We start from the raw sequence: 24,562 nt of genomic DNA, 5'->3' as shown, positions 1-24,562 counted from the left end.
GTTTAACTTTCACAACTTAAGCCAAGACAAGAATATTAAACCATCTAGAGCAGGACCTAAATTGTAGATGATTCAAACTTTAAACCAGCGTAATTTTTTAAAGAGTGAACCTTTTCGGGTCAGATTTGCGGCATTGTAATCCACTAATAGAGGCCTTTAATTTGATGTTACTACTCGACCTATACTCTAATTTAAGGTTTCCTTTTGACTCCTTGCGGACCATCCCCCTGACATGACATAAAAATGGTAGTTACTTTAAAAAGTACATTTATAGGTGCAAGTAATGATCAACTAAGTTTTATTGCTTTACCTGTAATTGTTTGGGAATTATCAAGTCCATGTGGGACTTTTTTTATACTGGGTATAATATATAATGGTATATTTTGAAAAAAATTATATATTTTGTAAAAACCACAAATAGAACACGAAAGGCCAAATTTGTTACTATAGGTACGGATATTTTCAACAATTTACAAAAAAAAATACAATTTTTACACTAAATGTTTCCAAAATATATAGAAATGTAACATAGTATTGAAATCAGCAATTACTCTGTTTGAAATGGTATATAAATAGTGGTGATAGTAAGTTTTGTACTACATAAACTGTCGAAACATGTGAATGTCAGATCGACATTATATTGTCAATTGCCAGTTCTAGGGTAAAATAAAACATATATTGGAATAAAAACATGTATTGGAACAACAGCAGAATAAAACACACAGTTTAAGGCTGATGCAAGGCAGTGATCGAAAGTCCTTTTATGAGAAAGACGGAATGTATGCCCCAAGTGGGCAGCCAACTGTCTCGAGCAAACCAGAACTTCAGTTTATTCTGAAACAATAATCAAACAAAATTAAACGTCGCATAATTTATTTCTGTTAATTTTTAGTTCTCAAATAAAGCAATACCATTATGGTTAATTTCTGATAGAGCTGGGTGAGTTGCTTCCATTAGAGGTACCTTAATTTTTCATAAATTTATCCTCAATTCTGATTCATTTGGTTTTAAGAAAACAGTCTGATACAGTAGGTATCACAAAAAAAATTTAAAAACAAAATACGTAAAATTTAACGTAGATATCACAAACTTTCTGTTTTCAGGTTTGTTCATTTAAAGTGTTACCAATACATTGTAAGAGTGTAATTGAACACTATAGTATGTTAGTAAAGAAAAAAAAACATGGCCATTATCAGAATGATTAGAATTTTTACGTAGTCCTAAAAATTCAATGTGGAATCACCAAAGTTGCAAGGTATTAAGTTAAGTACGTACATCCATGAAATTGAGGAGTTGTTCTTCAAGGAGAGGTCACATTACTTACTGGATCTTGTCTGTATCTAGATTACAGTGTAATACGTTTACTGACTGTTAACACACTCAGTTGACTGTCGGAGTCAGACTCACCTTGGGTTCGTAGTTTTTCCAAGGCTTGCCGATGATTGAGTCAGGGAAGTCCTTGTCACCGCCCACATGGAGCCCGAACACCAAATAGAACTGATAACACAACGTTCAATATAGTTAGAAATAACGTAGTTCTGTCAAAAATCTGGATACATAATGAGAACCATCAAAATTATTTGTATGCTTGGTGTCAATGTAGAGATTCTTTTACCACTGGTTATTTGGTTTCTTTTGCTTTCTAATAAAAAAATAAACATAATTTTTACTGCTTTTTTATGTATACCTTTGAAATAGAACTCTTAAACTATTCTTAAAATATATAACATGTTATCTTATTTAGGTACAAGCTTTTCAGTAACGAATAAACGTCTGCCGTCAATGCACTTAACCGATTGTGGCAATTCTCGTGGTGGCCTCAATTCTCGTGGTGGCCCCACTTCCATCGACTATCTTATTGGTTTGACTGTGACATAAGAAATCCACATTTCACCCACACCAGTCGCCGTGTGGTTAAAAAAAACCTTCATGAGACCCGGATAAGAAATTTTCCTAGAGCTGGTCCTAATCTTTTTTTTGGGTTCATCAGTCCAGAGTTTGGGTATCCATCAGGCACAAAATTTACGATAGTCTCTTAGTTACAGCTCCATACACTAGCTCTGTCATTGTGAATTTTTGATTTTGCCGAAGTTTATGATTGATTTGTTCCGTTAGGTCATCGGTAACCACAAGACGTCGGCCACTTTGCTTTTCATCGTGATTATTGGTTTGTTCTTCACGAAAACAACTAACAACTCCAATACAGCTCAGCATTTCTTCCCCGAACACAAAACACAATTCACGACGAATTTTCGGTTGAATTTTATCCGAAAAGAAATATAATGACGATATATACTTCACAGTCAGTGGGAGATTTGATTGAGGCAGCCATTTTGAACACCAATTTAGAGTGCTTAGGAATGGCATAGCAACATTTGCTACAGCTCAGTTATTTGTGCAACTCAGTTCGCTTGGCTATCCACACTTAAGGTACTTAAGAAATTTTTGAAACTCACTTCCTGATCGAATGGTGCCATTTTTGATCCCTGCAGTCCGGGCTCCAGACCCTCTTCTCCAGGTTGGATCTTGCCAATCACCTCTTCATCCACTAAGAACTCCAGCTTATCTGGAAATATTCATCCAATAATAAACATCTTGTCCAATACACTATATAAATGGTTACTATTGTAGGTACAATTCAATGGCTATCTTGTCTAAAAAGTAAAGAAGCGGCCATTATGATATACTACTGTTTTTATTTTTTTGGCTACTTTCTTTTGGGTACTTACAATATCTGGTTTAATATTACGTTGTAAGATGTGGCTAACATTATATTGTTGTGACATAATATCAGGATAGCCTACAGGGGAGATGACGAGTTAATATATAAAACAAATGTATAAGGTAAATTAATTAATTGCTTATTGTAAACACCCTATGTGGTAATGTCTAAAATTATAAATAAAATTTGTTGTTATCAAAATACAATAAAGTAAGTGACCTAGTGTGGAGAAGTAACGTACTAAAAATTAATATGTAGAATAATTTTTAAATGTCATTATCCAATGTTCTCTGTTTGTGTGCTGTGTCTGGATATCTGTAAATATTATCTGCGGCTGGGACTGATAGCGTATTTGTTATCTGAGCGCTCCGGGGCAGAAGTCAGTGCTTCACAAGATATCGTGTACTGTAGGTTGGAATCGAGTGAGTGCGTGACGATCACGGATCAACCATCCACTAGTTTCGACCAATCGTAGTGAATTGGTGTGTCGGAGTAATTTGTCGGGCATGTTAAGAGTTTACATTTCAAACCCGAAACGAGATTATTTACTTTTTAATAGAACATGGAATTTTAATGGGTGTATTTGTTTCGTTGTGCGGTTCAAGTATTGTTTTTAAACCGGGAGACTTTAATGTTTCGTTGCAACAGAAACATTCGTAAAAGTTGTAAAAAATTTAAAATGTTTACAATTTCAGCAGTTCCACAAACCGCCGAAAACAACCGATCAGGTTCCTCCTGGGTAAATTCACCACCCTTGTCCAAACTACCAAAGATGGCATACCGCTCCCTTGCTATTGAAGAGCAATCAAAGAGAAAGTGTTTGGCAGTTTCATCCTAACAAAAAAACACAACACTTGCTATAAAACTCATGTCTTTGGAGCTCCATGTCACGCAGAGCTGGAAACTTTGCAGCTTGTCAATTTCAGACTTGTTCAAGAGTCCTCTCTCTTTGATAAGAGATCCCAGCTCATTGCCCAAAAACAATGTAGTGATTATTTTTATAGCTCATTCATCTATGGTGGTGCTAACTTTCTCTCCTTTCCCAGCATGTGTGGATTCTCTCAACATGTGGCATTGTACGGATAGTTCGTGTGAAAACAGGATGGCACTCACTAGACCAAATGTGAAAGTCTCTCCTTTCCCATGGACTGTAATTGAATAGGGCCCGTCATTTACCCATTGGATTGTTTAGACAGAATATCTGACCCCATACAAACTCAATCAGCTGTGGTGATAAATCTTCGTATGGTTATCTAAGAGAACCCTATTCACTATTCCCTAATTAGCAGAGATGTAAAACCCCAATTTGTGATCTGAGACGATCACATCCTGTGACAAGTGATTGCGCAAAATGAGAACGCAATGTATTTCTGAGATAGACCTAGTCACAATGATTCTTGGCTGCCATTACTGTATTGAAAACTATTCAGCAGAAGTTCTTGTGTTGCTTAAGTGTCAATGATGCACAGGTCTTTGCTTCTTTTTTAGGCTTTTACAGGGCTTAGCATCTGTAATTAGTATTGGAAAAAGCTTCTATGGCACCAATGTTGATAAATCACTATCATGATGCTCTATTCGGCCAAAAGGAGGCAACCCTGCATAGATCCAAAAAAGTCTCCCTGTACCGTAATAAGTGTATGTTTTGTGAGACACTTTATTTGAATGCGAAAGAAATTGATATAATCCTGACTAAAAATACTAAGAGAAGTAGGAACCATTCATAGTTTTGAAGCAAAGGCGTTTGGACTCAACTCAAGTTTCAAATTCTAAAGTGATTTGCTGTAGCCCACAAATTCTTTTAAATAGCTCATCTACAAATAGGGTGACAACATGCCAAGCAGTTGGAGTAGTAGGCCATGGGATGAGTGAAGATACTGAAACTCAACCTTCTAGTTTTTATTTGGTTTTTCTTTCACTATTTTCTTCACTCACTTCTCAGCGTATACTTCAGTTCAAAAAGAAGTTTATAAATTAGGGAAGATCATAATGCTACTGCCTCAACAGTATGCTGGATTCAGATTTTCTTTTTACTTGAGGTGGATGAGGTTTTTTGTTTTTTTTGTAAGAAAAAAGTTATAAAAAGGTTTAAGGGATGGAGTATGATAAGCTAGAGAATTTGTGGTCCATGAATGGAGGAAGGAAATCTCTGGTCAACTCCATTCTATTCTATAAGAGGGAAAGACAAACCCTTATCAAGCCTAAGTGGCTGAATGAATTAAGGAACCTTCTTAGAAGGTCCTGTAATCTAGGTTGGCTGCAATTCAGATCCAAACCCCCAAAAAAACCCAAGATGGCGAAAAGAGAATCCCCATTATGATCATTGTTTTCCATATATGGATCTCAAACCATCACAATATAGCAATTCTCTGTTTCTAAACACCCTTTGGGTTGCCAGATTGTGAGAGACAACTTTTCTTTTGATATTTTCACAATATTTCATCTACACATTTATAATCTAGATGTTTAAAATGTTCTCCAAGTACCATTGTTACTACCTTTCTATGATTTTTTTTCTTTCTGGAATAAAATCTGGCCAAACAATTGGGTCTGTAAATCTTAATTTTGCTCAATAAATATATAATATTTCTCAAATTAGACAAATAAATAAAATACACCTTTTTAATAAAATGACACAATGTAAAGAAGTAATTTGTTAAGGAGTATGATTTTCAAAAGTAAGACTTGAAAGTAAGTTAAATTTGTCAGTAGTGGAAATATGGAATGAAATATTTCTAACAATACTATTATTAGGTACCTATATCACCATTCAGAAAATTTCAGTTAAGTTGGGGTAAAATTTTGTTAAAAATAATACTTGAACATTTTGTTTATTATAATCTATTTATTTCTATGTCTCTTAGATAATTCAGGTTTTAGTAAGGCATTCTTAGATAAGTAATATATTACTAGAAGGAATAAAATAGGATGCAAGACTAAACCTTAGGGGTTCCTCATTCTGTCTAGAAAAAATCAAGGAATACCTGGAGTCCACACCAGCTTGAACTTATGATAATCGCTGGACCATGGCCTATCCTGGATCTTTTTGAACATCCTGGCTCCAGAGGCTGTTTCCACTCCGGCCTCCAGGACCCTCCCACTGTAGTCCTGTTCGGCAGATGACAGATTCAGGTTTCCGCGGGACATGGCCAGGATGATCCTACCAGAACTGTTACCGTACTTGTTGTCTTTAGGTAGGAGCCACAGTTCTGCAACACAACTCTCTTTTTTTGGAACACTGAGGAAAAGAATTACTAATTTCTACAAAATAAGAACTATCACCGATGCAAAATATCATCATGTCAAGTGTGTATTTTAAGGTGGGTGTATTTTAATGGGACATGGATTTTAACCTAGTAGAATGACATAGCCAGGATTTTCGAAGAGGGGGACTGAGTATGTATACATTAACATGGAACGACCCCAGAATAAACTTATGATTGTGAATTACGTATCTATACAATAATTTAAAAAATTCTAATGGTGTCTCTCTGTGTATTTGTTAATCAATCATATAAAAACTTCTGGACCGATTGTACTTAACTTTAACACTGACATTTTTTGGGTCTCTGGTTAAGATATAGGTCTATTCCTATTTTAAAAAATCACATTTTAATCAACTACAGTAAAATGCCCTAATTTATTATATTATAAGTGTGTCAACTGAAAAGCTAAGAAACTTCAAACCTTTAGTCTCCCTTTAGACTTAGGATATTTTTATGCTAGCCTAAAATAGTTCAATTGTTACTGAAAGCTATTCAATGAATTATTAAAAAAAAAGTACCTTGTATATAAAGGTACTTATAAAAACCCCCTATCAATCTCTGACTTCAGGGCCCCATCTTTAAACATTGATCAAGAGATTGGAATATGTTTCTGTGAATATTACTTATTTCAGGATTGTTTAGAATTCCATTTAAAAGAATAAGCCCATGGTCGCCCTGTTTCACAAACTTAAATTGTGTGCAAAGCAGCGGGTAAATTGCTAGTTTCAAATATAAATCAGCTGGTTGGCAACAGTTTGATTGATCTGTTACAGTGTGTATTCATTATTTTTATACTTTTTCTATTTAATTGTATTTTGTATAAATTTATAGCAATTTTTATTTGGTATAAAACAATTTATAGAAAGACACTTTCAATATCATGTAAAAAATATTTTTTTTTCATTTTAATGGTTACTTTTACAACATAGCACAATTAATAATGTTAAATTAATTATACAAATAAAGAAATAACATTGTTCTTAGAAAATCCTTTACTTTTAAATGTGGAGTTTGATTTGGTCCGAACTATAAACCGATATAACATTCGAAAAAATATTGGCTAATTAGGGATGAATTGGAATCTAAAATTGTTAATAAAAATGTATTAGTTGGCTCAGCATTATCGAAGCCTATGACTTATGGGGTTTGACAAATGTGATTTCTGTCTGTCTGTTTGTACAATATCTAAAAAATGAACTGACCTATAGAGCTGAAATTTGCACGAAGCTTCATTTCTATATAGGCAACATTGAGTTAAATGATGTTGCATGTTACTCTGTTGGCTGAACATTAGAAAATATTTTACAGTGAGTGGTCTTATGGGTAAACATGATCACAACGGTGAAAAAGTAGCAAAATAAATAAATGCTTGTAAACAAGCTGAGACTAATCACAGGAGATATTAACATATGGGGGCACATTAACACACACAGCTTTTCACACAGTAAAAATATAAAATAATGATTAGAAAGTCAATGTCAAAAGTGGTGACAAGATTTGATTTCAGCACACTTTTTCGTTGATAAGATAAACCTTAAGGCAAATAAATTTGCTACATAACTGTCAAATAAGCTGAGATAGTAAAATTATTCTAAGTTATGAAGAAATATATTTCAAAACCTACCATTTATTTAGATCAGTGGGTAACTAGGGGGGAGGGGGGTTAATGAATCTGATAATGTGTCTTTAGGGTATTTTAATATATTTTTTAGAGCTTTTGAGATATAGCTCTCCCCTCCTAATTCCTCCCCTTGCAGTAGTTATACTACTTATGTAGACCTAATCCGAATATTGTTATTTGTTTAGGAAACAAATAAATTTATATCCATACATTTCAATCAACTGGTTTCTCGGTATAAAAAAACCATCAGTGAAAGTTATGTGATCTATCAATCACGATTAGAAAAGGCAGTTTTGTGACGTCACTTTTCACTGTCCATTTGCATGTGTCAGAATGATGAATGTGTCACAAAGTCAACAGCTGGATTATCGAGTCACTCGAAAACAATTTTATATTGATTGCTGTTAGTAGAGTGTCAGTTATAGTGAGTAAATTCAATTATTTAGTTTATTGGTTTTTCTTTTCTTTTCTACCAGTCTGTTGCATGGTGACAGTTGATTAACGACTTTCCATTAGTATATGACTCGTTAGTATAAGGACACAGGATTTTTCCTGATATTTGCCATCGTTCAGTGATACAAAAATAAGTAACACTACTTTTCCAGATCCATCATCTGGTTCGTCTTCAAATGGATAACTAACCTAACCTTATAACCACAAGATTGAAGTAAGCAAATAATATCAGAGCGCTGTGACACGCATAAGTCAGGAATCACGACTACCATGATGTGTGTCAACACTATCTTTAAAACTTAAAAACACATATTATTAAAAGTCAAACTACATAAAACAAGTCAAACTAGGTCTACACTTAACGACCAATCCACTGAGAACTGACAAGAAGAGGCCAATAGTAAATGGCGATTGTAAGAGCAGAAACAAGATGGGCAGAGAAATAGGAAACAAGAATATAGGCCTTTTTTATTATTTTGGTTCATTCCTTAAAATTAACTTATCAAAAACCATACTAACTCTGTATTGGTATATTAAAATCTGTTTAATACAGAAAAAGTATTTGTTTATTTTATTTTTAGATAAGTTGTTACATGTTGAAACCATACTTATGGTGGGAAATGTTAATTGACATAATCACTGAAGATCAATCAAGTATTAATTAAGATGTCCTTAAAAGACACATTGACTATAAAATATAATGTACTTTAAGTGAAAATGTATTCTCATTGTTTCATCAGATGCACGAATGATTGCACTACGAATGTTTTAGACACGATCTCTAAGCAAAGCTCAACATTCACATTTAATCAATACCCTTCCCACCGTTGCTACGTTATGTGGCCGACTTTTTTTTGGATCTCTTCAGACGAGCATGACTCCAGATTTTAGGAGTCAAGTCTGTAACAGTGTCAGATCCCAGACACCGCACTGAGAGAAAGATGAACTGGAGATAAACTCAACATTCACATTTAATCAACCCTTCCCACCGTTGCTACGTTATGTGCAGAAAACTTGATTGCTCCACCGTGATTAGAGATCGTGCCTAAAACATCGTAGTTCATTTATTTTGCAATTGATGAGATAATGAGAATACCTCTTCACCTAGATTAAACTATGTTTTGTAGTCAGGGTGTTTCTGGTGTCGAAACGATGTAAAGAGTTCATTTGAGCTTCTTCGTCACCGACTCTTTTTTTAGATCTCTTCAGACAAACATGACTCCTGATTCCAGGAGTCAAGTCTGTGACAGTGTCATATTTCAGACGCTGCACTAAAATTAAGGTGAACTGAAGCCAAACTCAACATTCACTTGAAATCATCTGTGGAAACTTTTATTTTTTCCTCAAATATATGAGGGTCCCTACTATAAACTAAGAAAAGACTTTGAGAACAGTGGAATTGCTACCTGGGACTATCCAGTCTCCTCTGGGTAGCTTGGCAGTGACCTCCAAGACTCCGTAGCAGAAGGAGAATGTCTTCTCTGTGGAGTGTCTGGCAGAGATGATCGGTGGAAGGATCAAGTAGCCCATTGCCTCCGCACTGCAGAGATTTGGATCATCTGATGTACAACTATCACAGAACAAAGCAGTGAGATGGTACAGCTTATATATGGTTCTAGTGTAGGAAGCCCTCTATAAAAGTATTAGTTTTACTTTACTAAAAATTACTCTAGTAGTCTGGTAAATGGTATAGTATTTTGTGAGCAAAGAAATCCAAACCCAGGCGTTTCACTGAGACAACTAGGACTAGCCAACAGAACTAGCTAGTGATGCGCTGTCTTGCTATGGTAGTTCCTAGGTCTGGCCATCGGATGGCTCTGTGTACAGTGTTCTTGTGAGACGTATGGTTCTTTTTTTTTTGGAGGGGGGGGGGGGTTTTCTAAACCACCTTGAATTCCTTCCAGACAATACATTCTATGGGAATTTATTATACAGGATTTGTGGTATAGTTTTGTTTAATATATTTTTATTCAGAAAAATTGTGTAGCAGCAACTTTATTAATCAATTTATAGCTTGTTACATAACACAAAGTCAGATTAAATTAATTGAGTTATTAAGTTTTTAGCATTCTGATGTCATTGACTGGAGATTGAGATTATCTGAGATTTTGAGTTAAAAGTAACGATAATTTTAATTTTAAAATGTTTAGCTACTTTTTAATCTTGCTGATAAGGAATCGCTGAATAGCAAATTAAAGAAAATTGTAGATCAGAAAGGAAATTACAGATAACCATAAAAAATAAATAATGATTAGTGGGGTTAGTTTTACATTTATTTCATTATCATTATAATTCCGCAAAAATATATGATTTTACATATCAAATTCGTTTTCTCACAATTGGTGCACATATATGGTTTGCAACAACGACAGATCTGTTAGCTTTTAAAATCTTCAAGTAACATGAAGTAGTGAAATAGTAGTTTATTAGAAAGTCGAAATTGTAAAATCCAAAAATCTCCTCCCACTGAGTAAATCTCTCCGGATTGAAAATATTTCTGGCTCCAATACTGGCTGGATTTACCTGAGCTATTGAAATATAGTGAAACTATAGGCCTACCATTGCTTTACAGAAGAAAAACAAAAATTTCCCCCTTTCTACAAAATTAATTTAAAGTTTTGACTATAGCAGACTATACCTAGCGATATATAAATGTACTTCTTTACCGCCGGAATAAGCTACATAATTTATTTATATAAACTTAAATAGAAATATACCATTTATTTATTTTATGTCACTATATTAATAAAACTAGTTACAGTTGTAGACATTATTTAGTTTATTAAATATAATACCAAGAGTAATACAAACAAAACAAAAAAAAACTTATTGAAATTATCCTTTTGGCGGGAGTAATAATTGATATAATCAGTGAATCTCACTCAAGTATTTTTAAGCAATTTTCTGTTCCAAAATATATCAAAATTTTCTTCAATAATTGCACCAAGTAACCTTTATCAACACAAACTCATATTAGACGAACTTAACATGTGTTTGATTTTTAAGCCAATATTCCTAAAACAACGGGACATTTAAATTGTTGGGTTTTTCTCAACAAAACTTGAAAATAGCTTATCTAATATTGCTTTTTTACATTCATGTCAGAAGAAGAGGATAACATATATTTACCCAAAAAGAGAAAAATTGACAATAACTGAAGTACAAAGTTAGAAAAATATCATTCAATTGGATATAGAATGTAGTAAAATTTGGCTTTTTTTAAAATACAACACTACACTTCATCCCAGGTAAACAACTCAAACCTCCCCATGAAGATTGATATAAATTATTAATTAAACCTTACTAATCAAAATTTATAAAAAACAATAATGATGATACAAGTGTGTTTGCATATATCAAATGAAATAAAAATCCAGTTTCACTTATAAGTGGATATAGTGATGCATCAGAAGTCCAAATAAATATTTTCAGTACGATATGATGAAGTGAACACTATTTCTAAGTACCATCATTGAATACACTGTAGATTTGTATCCTGTTACATATTTACAAGCATAATATACATTGCGTACTAGTAAGTTATCAACATTAATAATTTTATTTCAGCTAAAATGTTTATACTATTGCTAAGAATGCCAATCACTCTATGGAAATTTCGATAATCACAAGGACATAATTGGCAAGAGTGTTCTCAATTTGTTTAACTGAATAGTAGATTGTGTGTGACCTACAAATCAAGCTAAATGATGAAAATGGCTTATGAAAGAAAGATAACGTGTGGCAAAGGTCACTGTGATAACGGTCAAGGCTACTAATTTAGGAGGCAATCGTGAATATAAATAAATAACTTTTAAACTGGTTGATACATTATTGATCAACAAACTATGGCGTTTGTTTCGATTCTGACAGCACGAATGTTTCAGATTTAGGTATCGACCACTGTTTGACTTTGTCCAATATTTTCCATTTATTCGTAGAAACGTGTGTACTAGTTGATAATAAGTCCTTGAAATAAAAAAGTATTTAAATGGGGTTTTTTACAAGCTTTAGTCAGCAATAAAAAACAATAATGCATTAAAACATTTCCATGTTACAACATCATTGTCAAAACTGTAGTAATATTGTTAAAATGTTTGAGTACTGGACGTCGTAATAAGTTTAAAATACAAACAAACACACGGACACAGAATTGAAATAAAATAACACGAGGCTTGAACAGCCGATCTTTTAATTTATGACGACGCCTACTGCTGAAACATTTTAACAATTTTAATACTACTGCTTTGATAATAACTTTAAATGGAAATACGTGAGCGCAATATTGTTTTGGATTGTTGGTTGAATGTATGTAAACATCTAATTAATTACTGATTATTACAATCCAGGGGTTATCCATGTGTTATTTTAAAACATGAATCTTGACTAAAAAATAATGTTTAAGAGTCAGAACAGTGCAAAAGGCCTGACTTAGAATCTGGATAAAGAATTCAATCCTTCCTAGACCAAAATCTTTAGAGTAATTTTCATTACTGAACTTATCTGCCTTCAATTTTCTTAGTATATGCCTATGGCTCGTTACAAAAGCCTATTGACAGACACAACAGAACTAACAAAGTACAGAACAGTTGAAATTAGTTAGTATGTTATTTTTATTAGTGCTTAAGCTTACGCGGCCAATATCATAATTAACATCCACGTTTCCGGTTCAAAAATGCGTCATAAAATTGTTCATTCGATTTCACATTAAAACATTAATAATGATTTAATAATAACCACTTATCAAGTCTATGTTTTTTTATTGACTCTGTGTGTGTTTTTGTGAATGTTATTTTACGTGTTTTTAACTTCCGTTGATTTTTGCGTTTTTACACACCTCTAAAGATGTCACTTTCGCCCCGAAACATGTACTGTGGAATCTACATAACAATTGTAACTGTTGACAAGGAAATATACCGATTACCGTTTTGTTGCTATAACTGCCATGGATTCATAATACATTAGGCACACAACATGTCAGGATATGAAAACTTGGCCATATTGGAACGCAGTTACATAATACGTATAAAAGAATTCAACAATAAAAAAAGAATTAACAAAAAATTACACATTATTATCCAAGGATAATAAAAGAAACCTTAGAAATATTCAATGAGGAAATTCATCTCAACAAAGAAGACAGCATCAGATTGTCAAAAAGCAGGCAGCCCTTGATAAATGAACCATATTTATCGATCACTGTAAGCTTCAGCTAAACACTATACAAACTATGCAACTTCAACTATAATGTAAACACACACACACACACACACGCACGCACACAGCACACGCGCGCACACGCACACGCGCGCGCGCACACACACACACACACACACACGCACGCGCCAGTTTCGGTTTAACATCTGTTGACTAAAGATGGTTCTCAACAGCGAAGCCATAATATTTAAAGAATTTAATTTAATTGTGTAAGCAATGTTTTGACTTTGTGAGAATCGGAAAACTAAGATGTTAGATACTACGAGTACTTACTGCGCATTATTAATGTTTATAAAACAATAAACATCTACGGTAATTAAAGAAGCACATATTCAAGGTTATGTAAACAAATCTATACTGATACTCAAATGTATAATTTTCTCCTAAGAAGAGAAACAGACAAAAAGAGAATGATAGTCAAACAGTATCAAGTTAAAGAGAGAAAAGTTGTCATACAAACTCTGGAATGGTGAAGTTGGTGGCGTCTACAGCAGAAGGTCCGTATTTCTGTTCAAGTGTTGTTGGTACAAAGGCATTGTGGGTAGAGTTCCAGATGATATTCTCGTTGGAAAATACTGTAAACGTTTCCTCCTACAACGAAATTGTTAATTAAAGATTCTAACATTTGGTTTCAAAACACAATCTTGATCTCTAACTTTTTTGCGGAAAACGATTTTTTCTTTTACAAATCAACAAGATAAATAAGGTCTTAGATTAAATTTTAGATTAGTATTTAAAATATATCTGCATTTTCATTTGGCAATCTAAATTTACGCCAAATGCATAAATATAATCTGAAATAGGTTTAATTCGACATTTTCTAAATACAGTAACATAATCGTAAAAAATATGCTGAATGAAAATAAATGTGTGCACAAACCCCTGATAATTTAAAGTTCTAAATCTCTGATAACATATTATTCTTACATTATTCGAATCATTAATTAATAACTAAATTATAAATAAATTACTATTTTATACTAAGCATAAAAGTTAAGAAAGATCAGGTACAATAAAATTAACTGTAAAACAAAATAATTAAAATATTTTATTACTCTTACGATTAAGGTACTTTGAGAAAACTAATTAGTTTAGTCATGATTACAAAAAGTATTTTTTTCTTGAAACTTTGAACAAGGAACTGCTATATTATTATTGCACTATATTACATTATATATTTAAAGCATATTCGCGTCATTGTAGTCGGCAGTACTATAAAGTCAAGTGTGATAGAATTTAGAAAAAATTATGAATACAGAAACTAAACGCAAAATTGTTTTCATACGAGGTGTCTCATATCTTTTGGGAGAAAAATATATTATCCGAGTGAAGTGAACTAAGTGATTTTTCACAAAATAAACTCTTGAGAGCAGTTTTTCTAATGATTGAAAAGTGTAAATCGAATATCAGAACAGCTATTTTTGTTAATAAGATGATTTCTATTTGTAAAATTCGGTAGGCTAGGCTATATAAATCGCATTAGGGTATCATCTATTTATTTATAGTAAAATTCGATACAACAATATTGTATTAAAATAGTGCAAAATTTTATTAGTATAAAGATTTAATGTTCAGTTTAAATTAGTATAATGTTAGTTTTGAAATTAAATAGTATTTAATTGCTTAGAAACTGTTTTCGAAAATTGAAATCCTGTTAAAATACAGCTGAAAATGTATTTTGTCATAATACGAATACCGGAATATTATTGTAATTAAAACAAGTACGTGCAAATGTAAAATTTCTTTGGTTAGCATATATATATATATATATATATATATATATATAATATATAATAATTTGGATTTGTATTATTTAAGCATTTTAAAAATAATAAGATATGATAATTTTTAAACATTTTAGGGGAAAAAGTAATTTTTCAACTATTATCAAACTATTATCATGTTGATTACTAAAATAACAAGTAGTGTGATAATACATTTACAAGTAAAAAATGTTCACCTTAAAATATTATTTAGATTTTTAAGAACTCATCAAATAACATCCTGACTTTCACAGTTTTTCGGTACAACGTAAAAACGAAACGAAAAAAGATAATTGACCTTTATTCACACCAACATTTTTAGCTTACAAGTCTTCAAAATAATGTATAACATTACAAATGTTACCTTTAGGAAAACCAAAAATCAAACCTCAGACCTATGGATTTCTACGCACTCTGTATTAAAAATTCATTAATGTATTTTTTAAACATTGTTCGTGAGAAATGCTTTTAATTAAATATTTTACTATATAATCTCACAATCGAATTGAGATAGATACCTCATAAATGATTATGAAACACCCTGTATATACAAATTGAACTAATGCCGTCGTTACGTTTTGTGAAAGTCAACCCAACTGTAAACCTGCAAATGTAAATAAACGGATTTCCCTTATAACTTGGTTGAGTTCTACGAGATCTATGCTGCCTGTAGCAGTTGACCGTATACACGTACCGGTCTGGGGCCGGCGATCTGCCTCACACTCTGCATGAAGTACTGGGAGCCTCTCCGCTTGTACTTCTGCGCCACGTGGGTGTAGGAGTGGATGATCTGCTCGCCCAGACAGGCCCTGCGGCCCCCGGAGTAGGTGGTGGCCGAGAGTCCTCTACACGGCCTCAAGTCACCGAGGTTGTCCTCTCCTGAAGGCGCACCACCCAAGGGCGCAGGCTCTGGTAAAAACAACAGTGTCGGAAGAAATTATTACAATGGTGGTTGTATAATATTTATAGCTGTTTCATTAGTATAAAATATAATTTAATCGTCTGGATTAGATCGGTTTGTATTTGTATTCTCTATCTAATACTCAATGTGCTGGCTACACTGCACTGTACACGTGACGTAAAATCGGGTGATTGCTCTTCATTGGGCGAGACAATAGTTTAATTACATTGACTTCACATAGCCTGAGCAGTCGGCACGGCGTTCCTCGTTCGCTGCCCGGGCTAGCAGTTGTTCGAAAATGTGACTCAGGGTTAGGGTGGATCTCTCCCCACCCCTCCCCTCGCTCCCTCTTACCCCCTCTCCCTTCCACCACCTCTCAATCCCTCCCTCTCTGTCCCTCTCTCTCCCCTTCCCATCTCTCAACCTCTCTCTCTCATTCTGTCTCTTCCTCCCTCTCGCTCTCTCCTCTCTCCCTCTCCTCTCCCCTCCTCTCTCCCCCCCTCTCTCTCTCGTTTCTATTGTTGTCGGACACTTGTGTCGTAAAACTCTCTCATGTATTACAGGTTGAGGGTATAAAAAAATTTCATTATAAGCTATGCCACCAAACTATTGTGTATAATATATACAATTATGTTTGGATAGAGAATAAGATTCAATTTTAATATTAAAAATAGTTTCGATTGCATTTTCTTCCCTAAAAATCACCAATAAGCTGGCCTGAGTTGTACCTTGAACCCTGATGTTTGATCGCTGATCGTCTCCGATTGGCCGATAGAGATGGCGTAGTCTGATCGTGTATGATAGCGTCTGCTGGACGACCAGGGAGTTGTGTGTCATAGAAGTTCGACTCAATATGATCTATTGGTTTTCAACAAAGTTGGGGCGTCGTTTTCGATGGTCACGCTTCGGTGGTCGGAATTGTTCAGTGTGTAAACTTGAGAACCGTATTTCTCGACAAAGTGCGGGCGTTATTTCAAACGGCCCTTGTAAAACCCGTTAGCGACAGACAAATACATTCCATAGCTAAATTGTTGGATCCGAGCCAGGTGTACCACCCTTTGGTGAGTTGGGGTACCGCCTCATCGTTCCATGTATAAACATTTTCCTCTTCACCTTTCTTGGTACTCTATCTGCTAGTTTATTTCTCAATCTTAAAACCATTTTAATGTGTTTTCATATCCCCAACCGTCGTAGATTCCTAATTATGAATCGACACCGATATATTACCACGCTTCGATACCTAACCTAAATAGAACCCTGTTATAGCCAACTGATCTGCACTTTAGTGAAGTCAGCACGTGGACGAGTAACTAACAAGGTTGAACGCCGTTGCAGAAATCCACTTACATTAGACGAGGCAGTGAAGGGTTTATACGGCAATACGAGCGTATCTAATTAGCTTTTAGTGCCAAGCTGATCAGCACGTGGACGTGTAACTAACAAGGTTGAACGCTGTTGTAGCAATCCACTTACATTAGACGAGGCAGTGAAGGGATATACGGCAAATACGAGCGTATCTAACTAGCTTTTAGTGCCAAGCTGATCAGCACGTGGACGAGTAACTAACAAGGTTGAACGCTGTTGTAGCAATCCACTTACATTAGACGAGGCAGTGAAGGGTTATACGGAAATACGAGCGTATCTAATTAGCTTTTAGTGCCAAGCTGATCAGCACGTGGACGAGTAACTAACAAGGTTGAACGCTGTTGTAGCAATCCACTTACATTAGACGAGGCAGTGAAGGGGATATATACGGCAATACGAGCGTATCTAACTAGCTTTTAGTGCCAAGCTGATCAGCACGTGGACGAGTAACTAACAAGGTTGAACGCTGTTGTAGCAATCCACTTACATTAGACGAGGCAGTGAAGGGATATACGGCAATACGAGCGTATCTAACTAGCTTTTAGTGCCAAGCTGATCAGCACGTGGACGTGTAACTAACAAGGTTGAACGCTGTTGTAGCAATCCACTTACATTTAGACGAGGCAGTGAAGGGATATACGGCAATACGAGCGTATGTAACTAGCTTTTAGTGCCAAGCTGATCAGCACGTGGACGAGTAACTAACAAGGTTGAACGCTGTTGTAGCAATCCACTTACATTAGACGAGGCAGTGAAGGGATATATATACGGCAATACGAGCGTATGTAACTAGCTTTTAGTGCCAAGCTGATCAGCACGTGGACGGTAACTAACAAGGTTGAACGCTGTTGTAGCAATCCACTTACATTAGACGAGGCAGTGAAGGGATATACGGCAATACGAGCGTATGTAACTAGCTTTTAGTGCCAACCTGATCTGGCACGTGGACGTGTAACTAACAAGGTTGAACGCTGTTGCAGCAATCCACTTACATTAGACGAGGCAGTGAAGGGATATACGGCAATACGAGCGTATGTAACTAGCATTTAGTGCCAAGCTGATCAGCACGTGGACGAGTAACTAACAAGGTTGAACGCTGTTGTAGCAATCCACTTACATTAGACGAGGCAGTGAAGGGATATATACGGCAATACGAGCGTATGTAACTAGCTTTTAGTGCCAAGCTGATCAGCACGTGGACGAGTAACTAACAAGGTTGAACGCTGTTGTAGCAATCCACTTACATTAGACGAGGCAGTGAAGGGATATACGGCAATACGAGCGTATGTAACTAGCTTTAGTGCCAAGCTGATCAGCACGTGGACGAGTAACTAACAAGGTTGAACGCTGTTGTAGCAATCCACTTACATTAGACGAGGCAGTGAAGGGTTATACGGCAATACGAGCGTATGTAACTAGCTTTTAGTGCCAAGCTGATCAGCACGTGGACGAGTAACTAACAAGGTTGAACGCTGTTGTAGCAATCCACTTACATTAGACGAGGCAGTGAAGGGTTATACGGAAATACGAGCGTATGTAACTAGCTTTTAGTGCCAAGCTGATCAGCACGTGGACGAGTAACTAACAAGGCTGAACGCTGTTGTAGCAATCCACTTACATTAGACGAGGCAGTGAAGGGATATACGGCAATACGAGCGTATCTAACTAGCTTTTAGTGCCAAGCTGATCAGCACGTGGACGTGTAACTAACAAGGCTGAACGCTGTTGTAGCAATCCACTTACATTAGACGAGGCAGTGAAGGGGTATACGACAATACGAGCGTATCTAACTAGCTTTTAGTGCCAAGCCTGATCTGGCCGTGGACGTGTAACTAACAAGGTTGAACGCTGTTGTAGCAATCCACTTACATTAGACGAGGCAGTGAAGGGGTATACGACAATACGAGCGTATCTAACTAGCTTTTAGTGCCAACCTGATCAGCACGTGGACGAGTAACTAACAAGGCTGAACGCTGTTGCAGCAATCCACTTACATTAGACGAGGCAGTGAAGGGGTATATACGACAATACGAGCGTATCTAACTAGCTTTTAGTGCCAACCTGATCTGGCCGTGGACGTGTAACTAACAAGGTTGAACGCTGTTGCAGCAATCCACTTACATTAGACGAGGCAGTGAAGGGGTATACGATAATACGAGCGTATCTAACTAGCTTTTAGTGCCAACCTGATCTGGCCGTGGACGTGTAACTAACAAGGTTGAACGCTGTTGCAGCAATCCACTTACATTGGACGAGGCAGTGTGAAGGGTTATACGGCAATACGAGCGTATCTAACTAGCTTTTAGTGCCAACCTGATCTGGCCGTGGACGTGTAACTAACAAGGTTGAACGCTGTTGCAGCAATCCACTTACATTAGACGAGGCAGTGTAGGGTTATACGGCAATACGAGCGTATATAACTAGCTTTTAGTGCCAACCTGATCTGGCCGTGGACGTGTAACTAACAAGGTTGAACGCTGTTGCAGCAATCCACTTACATTAGACGAGGCAGTGAAGGGTTATACGGCAATACGAGCGTATATAACTAGATAAGTGCTTCGCCTAATGCCACTGTTAGTAGAGTCCTCGTGGATTTGTACAACTGCACAGATGTTTAATACTTAGAATATTATCGTGGTTAAAAATGGAAAGATGATTTATGGTACTGAATATAAACGTGTTGCTATGTTTTTCAAATGTTAAATTGAAATAAATTGCTGAAATTGGTTTTACATTACTGATTTTATTCATTTTCCAATTATATTTATTTATTATATACTACTAAATATTGTGTTGTAATGTATATTCCTTCGCCGAAGGACAGCTAATGAGAATAATGTATTATTTATTTTAAAATAAGTAGCCTTAAAACAAGTGACACAGTGAAAATAAGAAAGTCATAATGAAATGCTTTTAAAGACACCAGCCCTGACTATATATGTTTGTTTTAAGTAACCACGGTTGTACTTGGTAATTTTCTGTATTAATCTGGGCTGTGACAGTTACTCTAGTTAGTATGTCTATTTTTCAAAATTAAGCAACATGATTTTTAAACTAGGAGAATTCTAAAGTTTTGAAAATTTAATAAGAATTACCCAGTAATAGACTAGTTTATTGCATTGAAAGCTGAATTAACGAATGAATGAGTTATTTTTAAATGTGTACTTTATTTACTAGCATCCAGTTGTAAATATCTCTTCCTAGCTACAATAGGTTAAATGTACTAGTAAAGAATCATCCCCGAGTGTGTTTTGTTATTATTTTATAATCTTTTTTCCTTAATTAAGTAAATAATTTATTACGAATTCCAGCAATCATTACACAACATAATTGTTTTATTGGGATAAATTATATTGCAATGAGGTTAAACAATATTAATTTGGCTAGTGTTTGTTATAAGTATGCCCACATACCACGATCCTCATGAAAAAGGTTTAGTACCCAATAAAATCACTTACGACTAACTTTGTAGTTGCCCTTGTAACCCTTCTCCCAGTCGAACCCATGGACCTCTATCCAGTAGTAGATGGTGTCCTCAGGGAACACCTGGAGGTTGGGGAAGGTGTAGCTCCAGAGTTGACCGTTCCCGAGGATGATGCCCTCGTTCAATTCGCCTCTCTTCCAGCCTTCGAACTCCTTGTTGATGTTGATATGGAATACCAGCCTGTATTGGTTGCTGGGAGGGTATGGACCTGCAAGGATTCATTAACAATAATTATCTCTTGCACAGTGTGTGGTACTATAGTCTTAATCCTTTAAATCGTGTTGTACCTGAGAGATCCTTTGGGCGTATAACTAGATCTAAATGGCGTAAATGTAAAAAGGTCAACATAACTTACTAAAAAGCGATAAAGTGCTTAAAGAATCATAAGCTAAAAATACACTTAAATGGTTAGCATTTAAAGAAAAAATCAATTAAAACTGCTTGTCAATGATGTAGCCAGGAAAAAATTGAGGAGGGGGGTTCAAGACGAAAATGGGGGCCTCCCCAGGAAATATTAAAATGTTTAAATCATTTTTAATCATATTTAAGAAGCAAAACAATAAAGTTTTTACGTCTTGGAATATGTTGTATTGACGATTGATATTCATAATTGTAATGTTACTGCTTTAGTAGGCTGTGTAGGATTAATAGTTATAATTGATTAGACTTATGTTGTAATGTAATTACACAAACAATCATTTTACGGTCTGAAAAATACAGTATATGGTATACAAATTAACATTGATAAATGTAAAATTCTTCTTGACTTCTGAGCCATCTTATCTAGTTCTTGCTCTGGGGAAAACTGATATTTTCCCGTAGTGGACAGAAAGTAAGGCAAGTGTAGTAAACCGCTCACTCCCCATTTTGTCTCTTTAAAAGTTCTTGACCCATTTCAAAGTCAGGAACGTTCTTTAATCAGTACATGTCAGTAAAATATTTAAATAATAATAATCATTTGCTATCAAAGTAATCGAAAAATTTGTAGGTCCGGACCCCTTGGATCCCTTTGCTGGCTACGGCCTTGCTGCTTGTCGGTTAAGAAAAATAATTTGCTACGATGGCCAGGAGGAGGAATGTAAGGAGCAAACATCTTAGGTCTTACGTTTTAGTCATGAATCTCACTTTTATGGTGTGTTGTATGAGTGTGTGGTGTATGGGTTTTATTAGCTGAGGTTTGTTTGGTTGGTAACAGTTTTTAGGTTTCCTAGTTAGGTTTTTTAACATTGGCAGCCAAAGTAGCCTACTTCATCATAATGTTAGCTCGGTGGTTGATCCGTTAATTTTATGTATGAAGTCTCAATAAGTTTATATTTACAAAGAAAACCCGTGTGTGAACATCGTCTTTCTGTTCTTTTTTGTCATAGAAGACGCGCCGCGATACCGCAGGAAGTGCCGACTTTGATTTTCTCTCCAGTCTTCAGCCTTCACTTGTGCGTGTGATATGTGTTGTATAGTTTTCTTGGTTCTGTGCAGTGATATCGCTGTTTGGAATTAATGCTACTGTTTTACCTGTTGGGTATGGTTAGTGTTGTGACGTAAAACATATTATGTTGTCTGATTTAGTATCGTGTGTGGCAAGTCCATTTGTTAGATTAAAGTGTTTGTTAAATTTATGTTTTAGGATTGTTGAAACCTGAGGAAGAGGATGGATTTCAATTTTCAAAACGTAGTATTTTATTTTTGTGACGTAATGAAGTCAAATGTCAGAAATGCTCTGGTCTTTTACTATCATCTCTAACAACATCATACAACATCTATCACCAATAACAAACATTAAAAATGAAATTATATTTAGGACGCCTCTAGTATGAAGTGTCTTAGAAACTTCCGCTTGTAAAATATGTTATTTTGAGTTCCAATTACCTTTTGCGGAATATGTTATTTCCCTTCTTTTACCATTACATTCAGACTATATTTTTGAAAATCTATAAAAATACAGAAAGGAAAGTAGTGCCATTAAATTTATCAAAAATACATCTTAGTATTTTTGTTTTGATGTGTTATACAAACATTAAAATGTCCGAAATAGAGGAATAACGTAGGCTGTAGTATAAGCAGGAAATGATATTTCGGATATCCATCTAATTATAAACATAGAACTTATATTATTATTGTAAACTTGAGCTTTACTTTTACAAATATATCCGAGACAGTTTAAAGAGAATATATACATAATTAAATATTTGGATTTTATTATAGTTTCTCCATTTTAACTCTTTTACATGCCAATTTGACTTTAAAAAAGCAATATCAGTAATACGTGGGATCCACTATAAAAGTCCTTATCAGATAAGGAGAGTAGGTTGTGTTTGTTTGCGGATTATACCTGTTTATCACTAGCATCAGATGTTTTAAGTAAAAGTAGCGTTTAAGTAAAACTAATAAATGAGACACCAAACACTTTACCTATCTGATACCAAACGTCTCTCATCAGTAAATTAGATTATATTAATATAAATATTCATGTTGGATTGCAAGAGTCCTACTCAAACTATTCTAGAGTTTTGAATTTTGTCAATAAAAAACATACAGACAAACAGACGGAAAGCAATTAGAACATTAAATTTGTAATGTAAAAATATTACGTATGATTAACCTAAGCATTACAATAAAAATGTAATATCAATATATGCAATGCTCTATAAGATAACATAATTTTTGAAATTTCAATACATAAGTAACAACTTAAAGTGTAACATTTAATGAAAAAATGTAGAAATAAACTATTTATATGGTTACAATAATGAATATGTGAATATAAATACGAGTATAATGATGTCATTTTGTAACACAACTAACGTGTAATACAGAAATTAATAATACGGTATGACAAAATACGATATTGTGATATTTCCTGTATGTTTTGACCTACTAAATCATCTGATAAAGTTTGGTCAAGTAAGGTCTAGGCACCCTGTATTACAGATTTAGAGTGTAACCGAGGAAACAAATTATTACTTTACGGAAATCGTCAATGTCTAATCGATTATGAGCAAAGAATACAATAATTATAATAAAAAAATATTTTTCTCCCACGTACCTGGTATGGAAATTCGGACGCCTTTTGGTTTCAAAAATTCAAAAACGGGAACGTCATTCTGGCGGGGTCGAACAGTCGGGATGGGCTCTGGCAGCAGGACTGGCCTACCGGAGGGGATGGGAATCCTGGCCGCAGGCACTTCCACCACCCTGACTACTTGACACTCACATAGACCCAAGACCACGGAGAGAAAGAAGACCCGGAACATGCTGACCGCACGCTTGAGAGGTCGCGGAGAACTAGGAAAACATCTCGAACCAGCAGAGATAAGAATAGCCAGCCATTGGCCGCTGGTGACCTTGATACTGATGGCAGCGCTGTTTATTGTTTGGAGGGTGACCTTGAGATCAGGTGATCAACGCTACTTCCTAGAATTCGACAGTCTCGAGAGATATGTTAATTGTGTTTGGAACAAGATCTGACCGAGATTGATCCCTTCCTTGTGGAAGTTAGCTTTTTGGTGTTGCAATTCGAGTGGAAGTTGGGAAAGAGATGCAATTTTAAAGATGAGAAATGCTTTTGTAGTCTTTAATGTTCTGGATCTTTGTGTCTTTGACATCCAGACAGTAATTTATGGAAGCCACAAAAAATCAATGCTAAAATAGTGTGAATTTTGTGTACTCTTGCGCAATTTTGTGCACATGGCTTAAACGCTCACTCCTTTTTCATGATTCCTTCTGAGACATACTGCATATCAGATATCACCGCAAATTCACTTAGCATCAGCTGCCGA

At 35.2% G+C, this 24,562-nt stretch overlaps 1 protein-coding gene across 1 annotated transcript; it reads right to left on the bottom strand.

Moving 5' to 3' along the window:
* Positions 1-678: 678 nt before the first annotated feature.
* LOC124366934 (beta-1,3-glucan-binding protein-like) lies at positions 679-24,184 on the bottom strand. The gene is made up of 9 exons (XM_046823543.1): positions 23,830-24,184; positions 20,761-20,994; positions 15,731-15,945; positions 13,734-13,864; positions 9,466-9,629; positions 5,704-5,928; positions 2,457-2,566; positions 1,408-1,497; positions 679-834 (listed from the first exon to the last, which is right to left on the bottom strand). The coding sequence occupies exons 1-9, from the start codon at positions 24,035-24,037 to the stop codon at positions 727-729; spliced, it is 1,485 nt and encodes a 494-aa protein (XP_046679499.1). The 5' UTR covers positions 24,038-24,184; the 3' UTR covers positions 679-726.
* Between the last annotated feature and the right edge of the window lie 378 nt (positions 24,185-24,562).

Source organism: Homalodisca vitripennis, chromosome 7 (genome assembly GCF_021130785.1).
Source record: "Homalodisca vitripennis isolate AUS2020 chromosome 7, UT_GWSS_2.1, whole genome shotgun sequence".
Classification (NCBI taxonomy): Eukaryota; Metazoa; Arthropoda; class Insecta; order Hemiptera; family Cicadellidae; genus Homalodisca; species Homalodisca vitripennis.
Note: the sequence above shows the minus strand (reverse complement) of the source record. Positions and strands in the feature narration are given on the sequence as shown.

What these genes read in the sequence shown, in the direction of transcription:
- LOC124366934 (XM_046823543.1), bottom strand. Translation starts at nt 24,037, where the DNA reads ATGTTCCGGGTCTTCTTTCTCTCCGTGGTCTTGGGTCTATGTGAGTGT. An exon ending in GGGCAACTACAAAGTTAGTC is followed by an intron (nt 15,946 to 20,760) that starts GTAAGTGATTTT and finishes TGTTTTTACCAG; the next exon opens with AGCCTGCGCCCTTGGGTGGT. An exon ending in CAAGCTGGTGTGGACTCCAG is followed by an intron (nt 2,567 to 5,703) that starts GTATTCCTTGAT and finishes GAATATTTCCAG; the next exon opens with ATAAGCTGGAGTTCTTAGTG.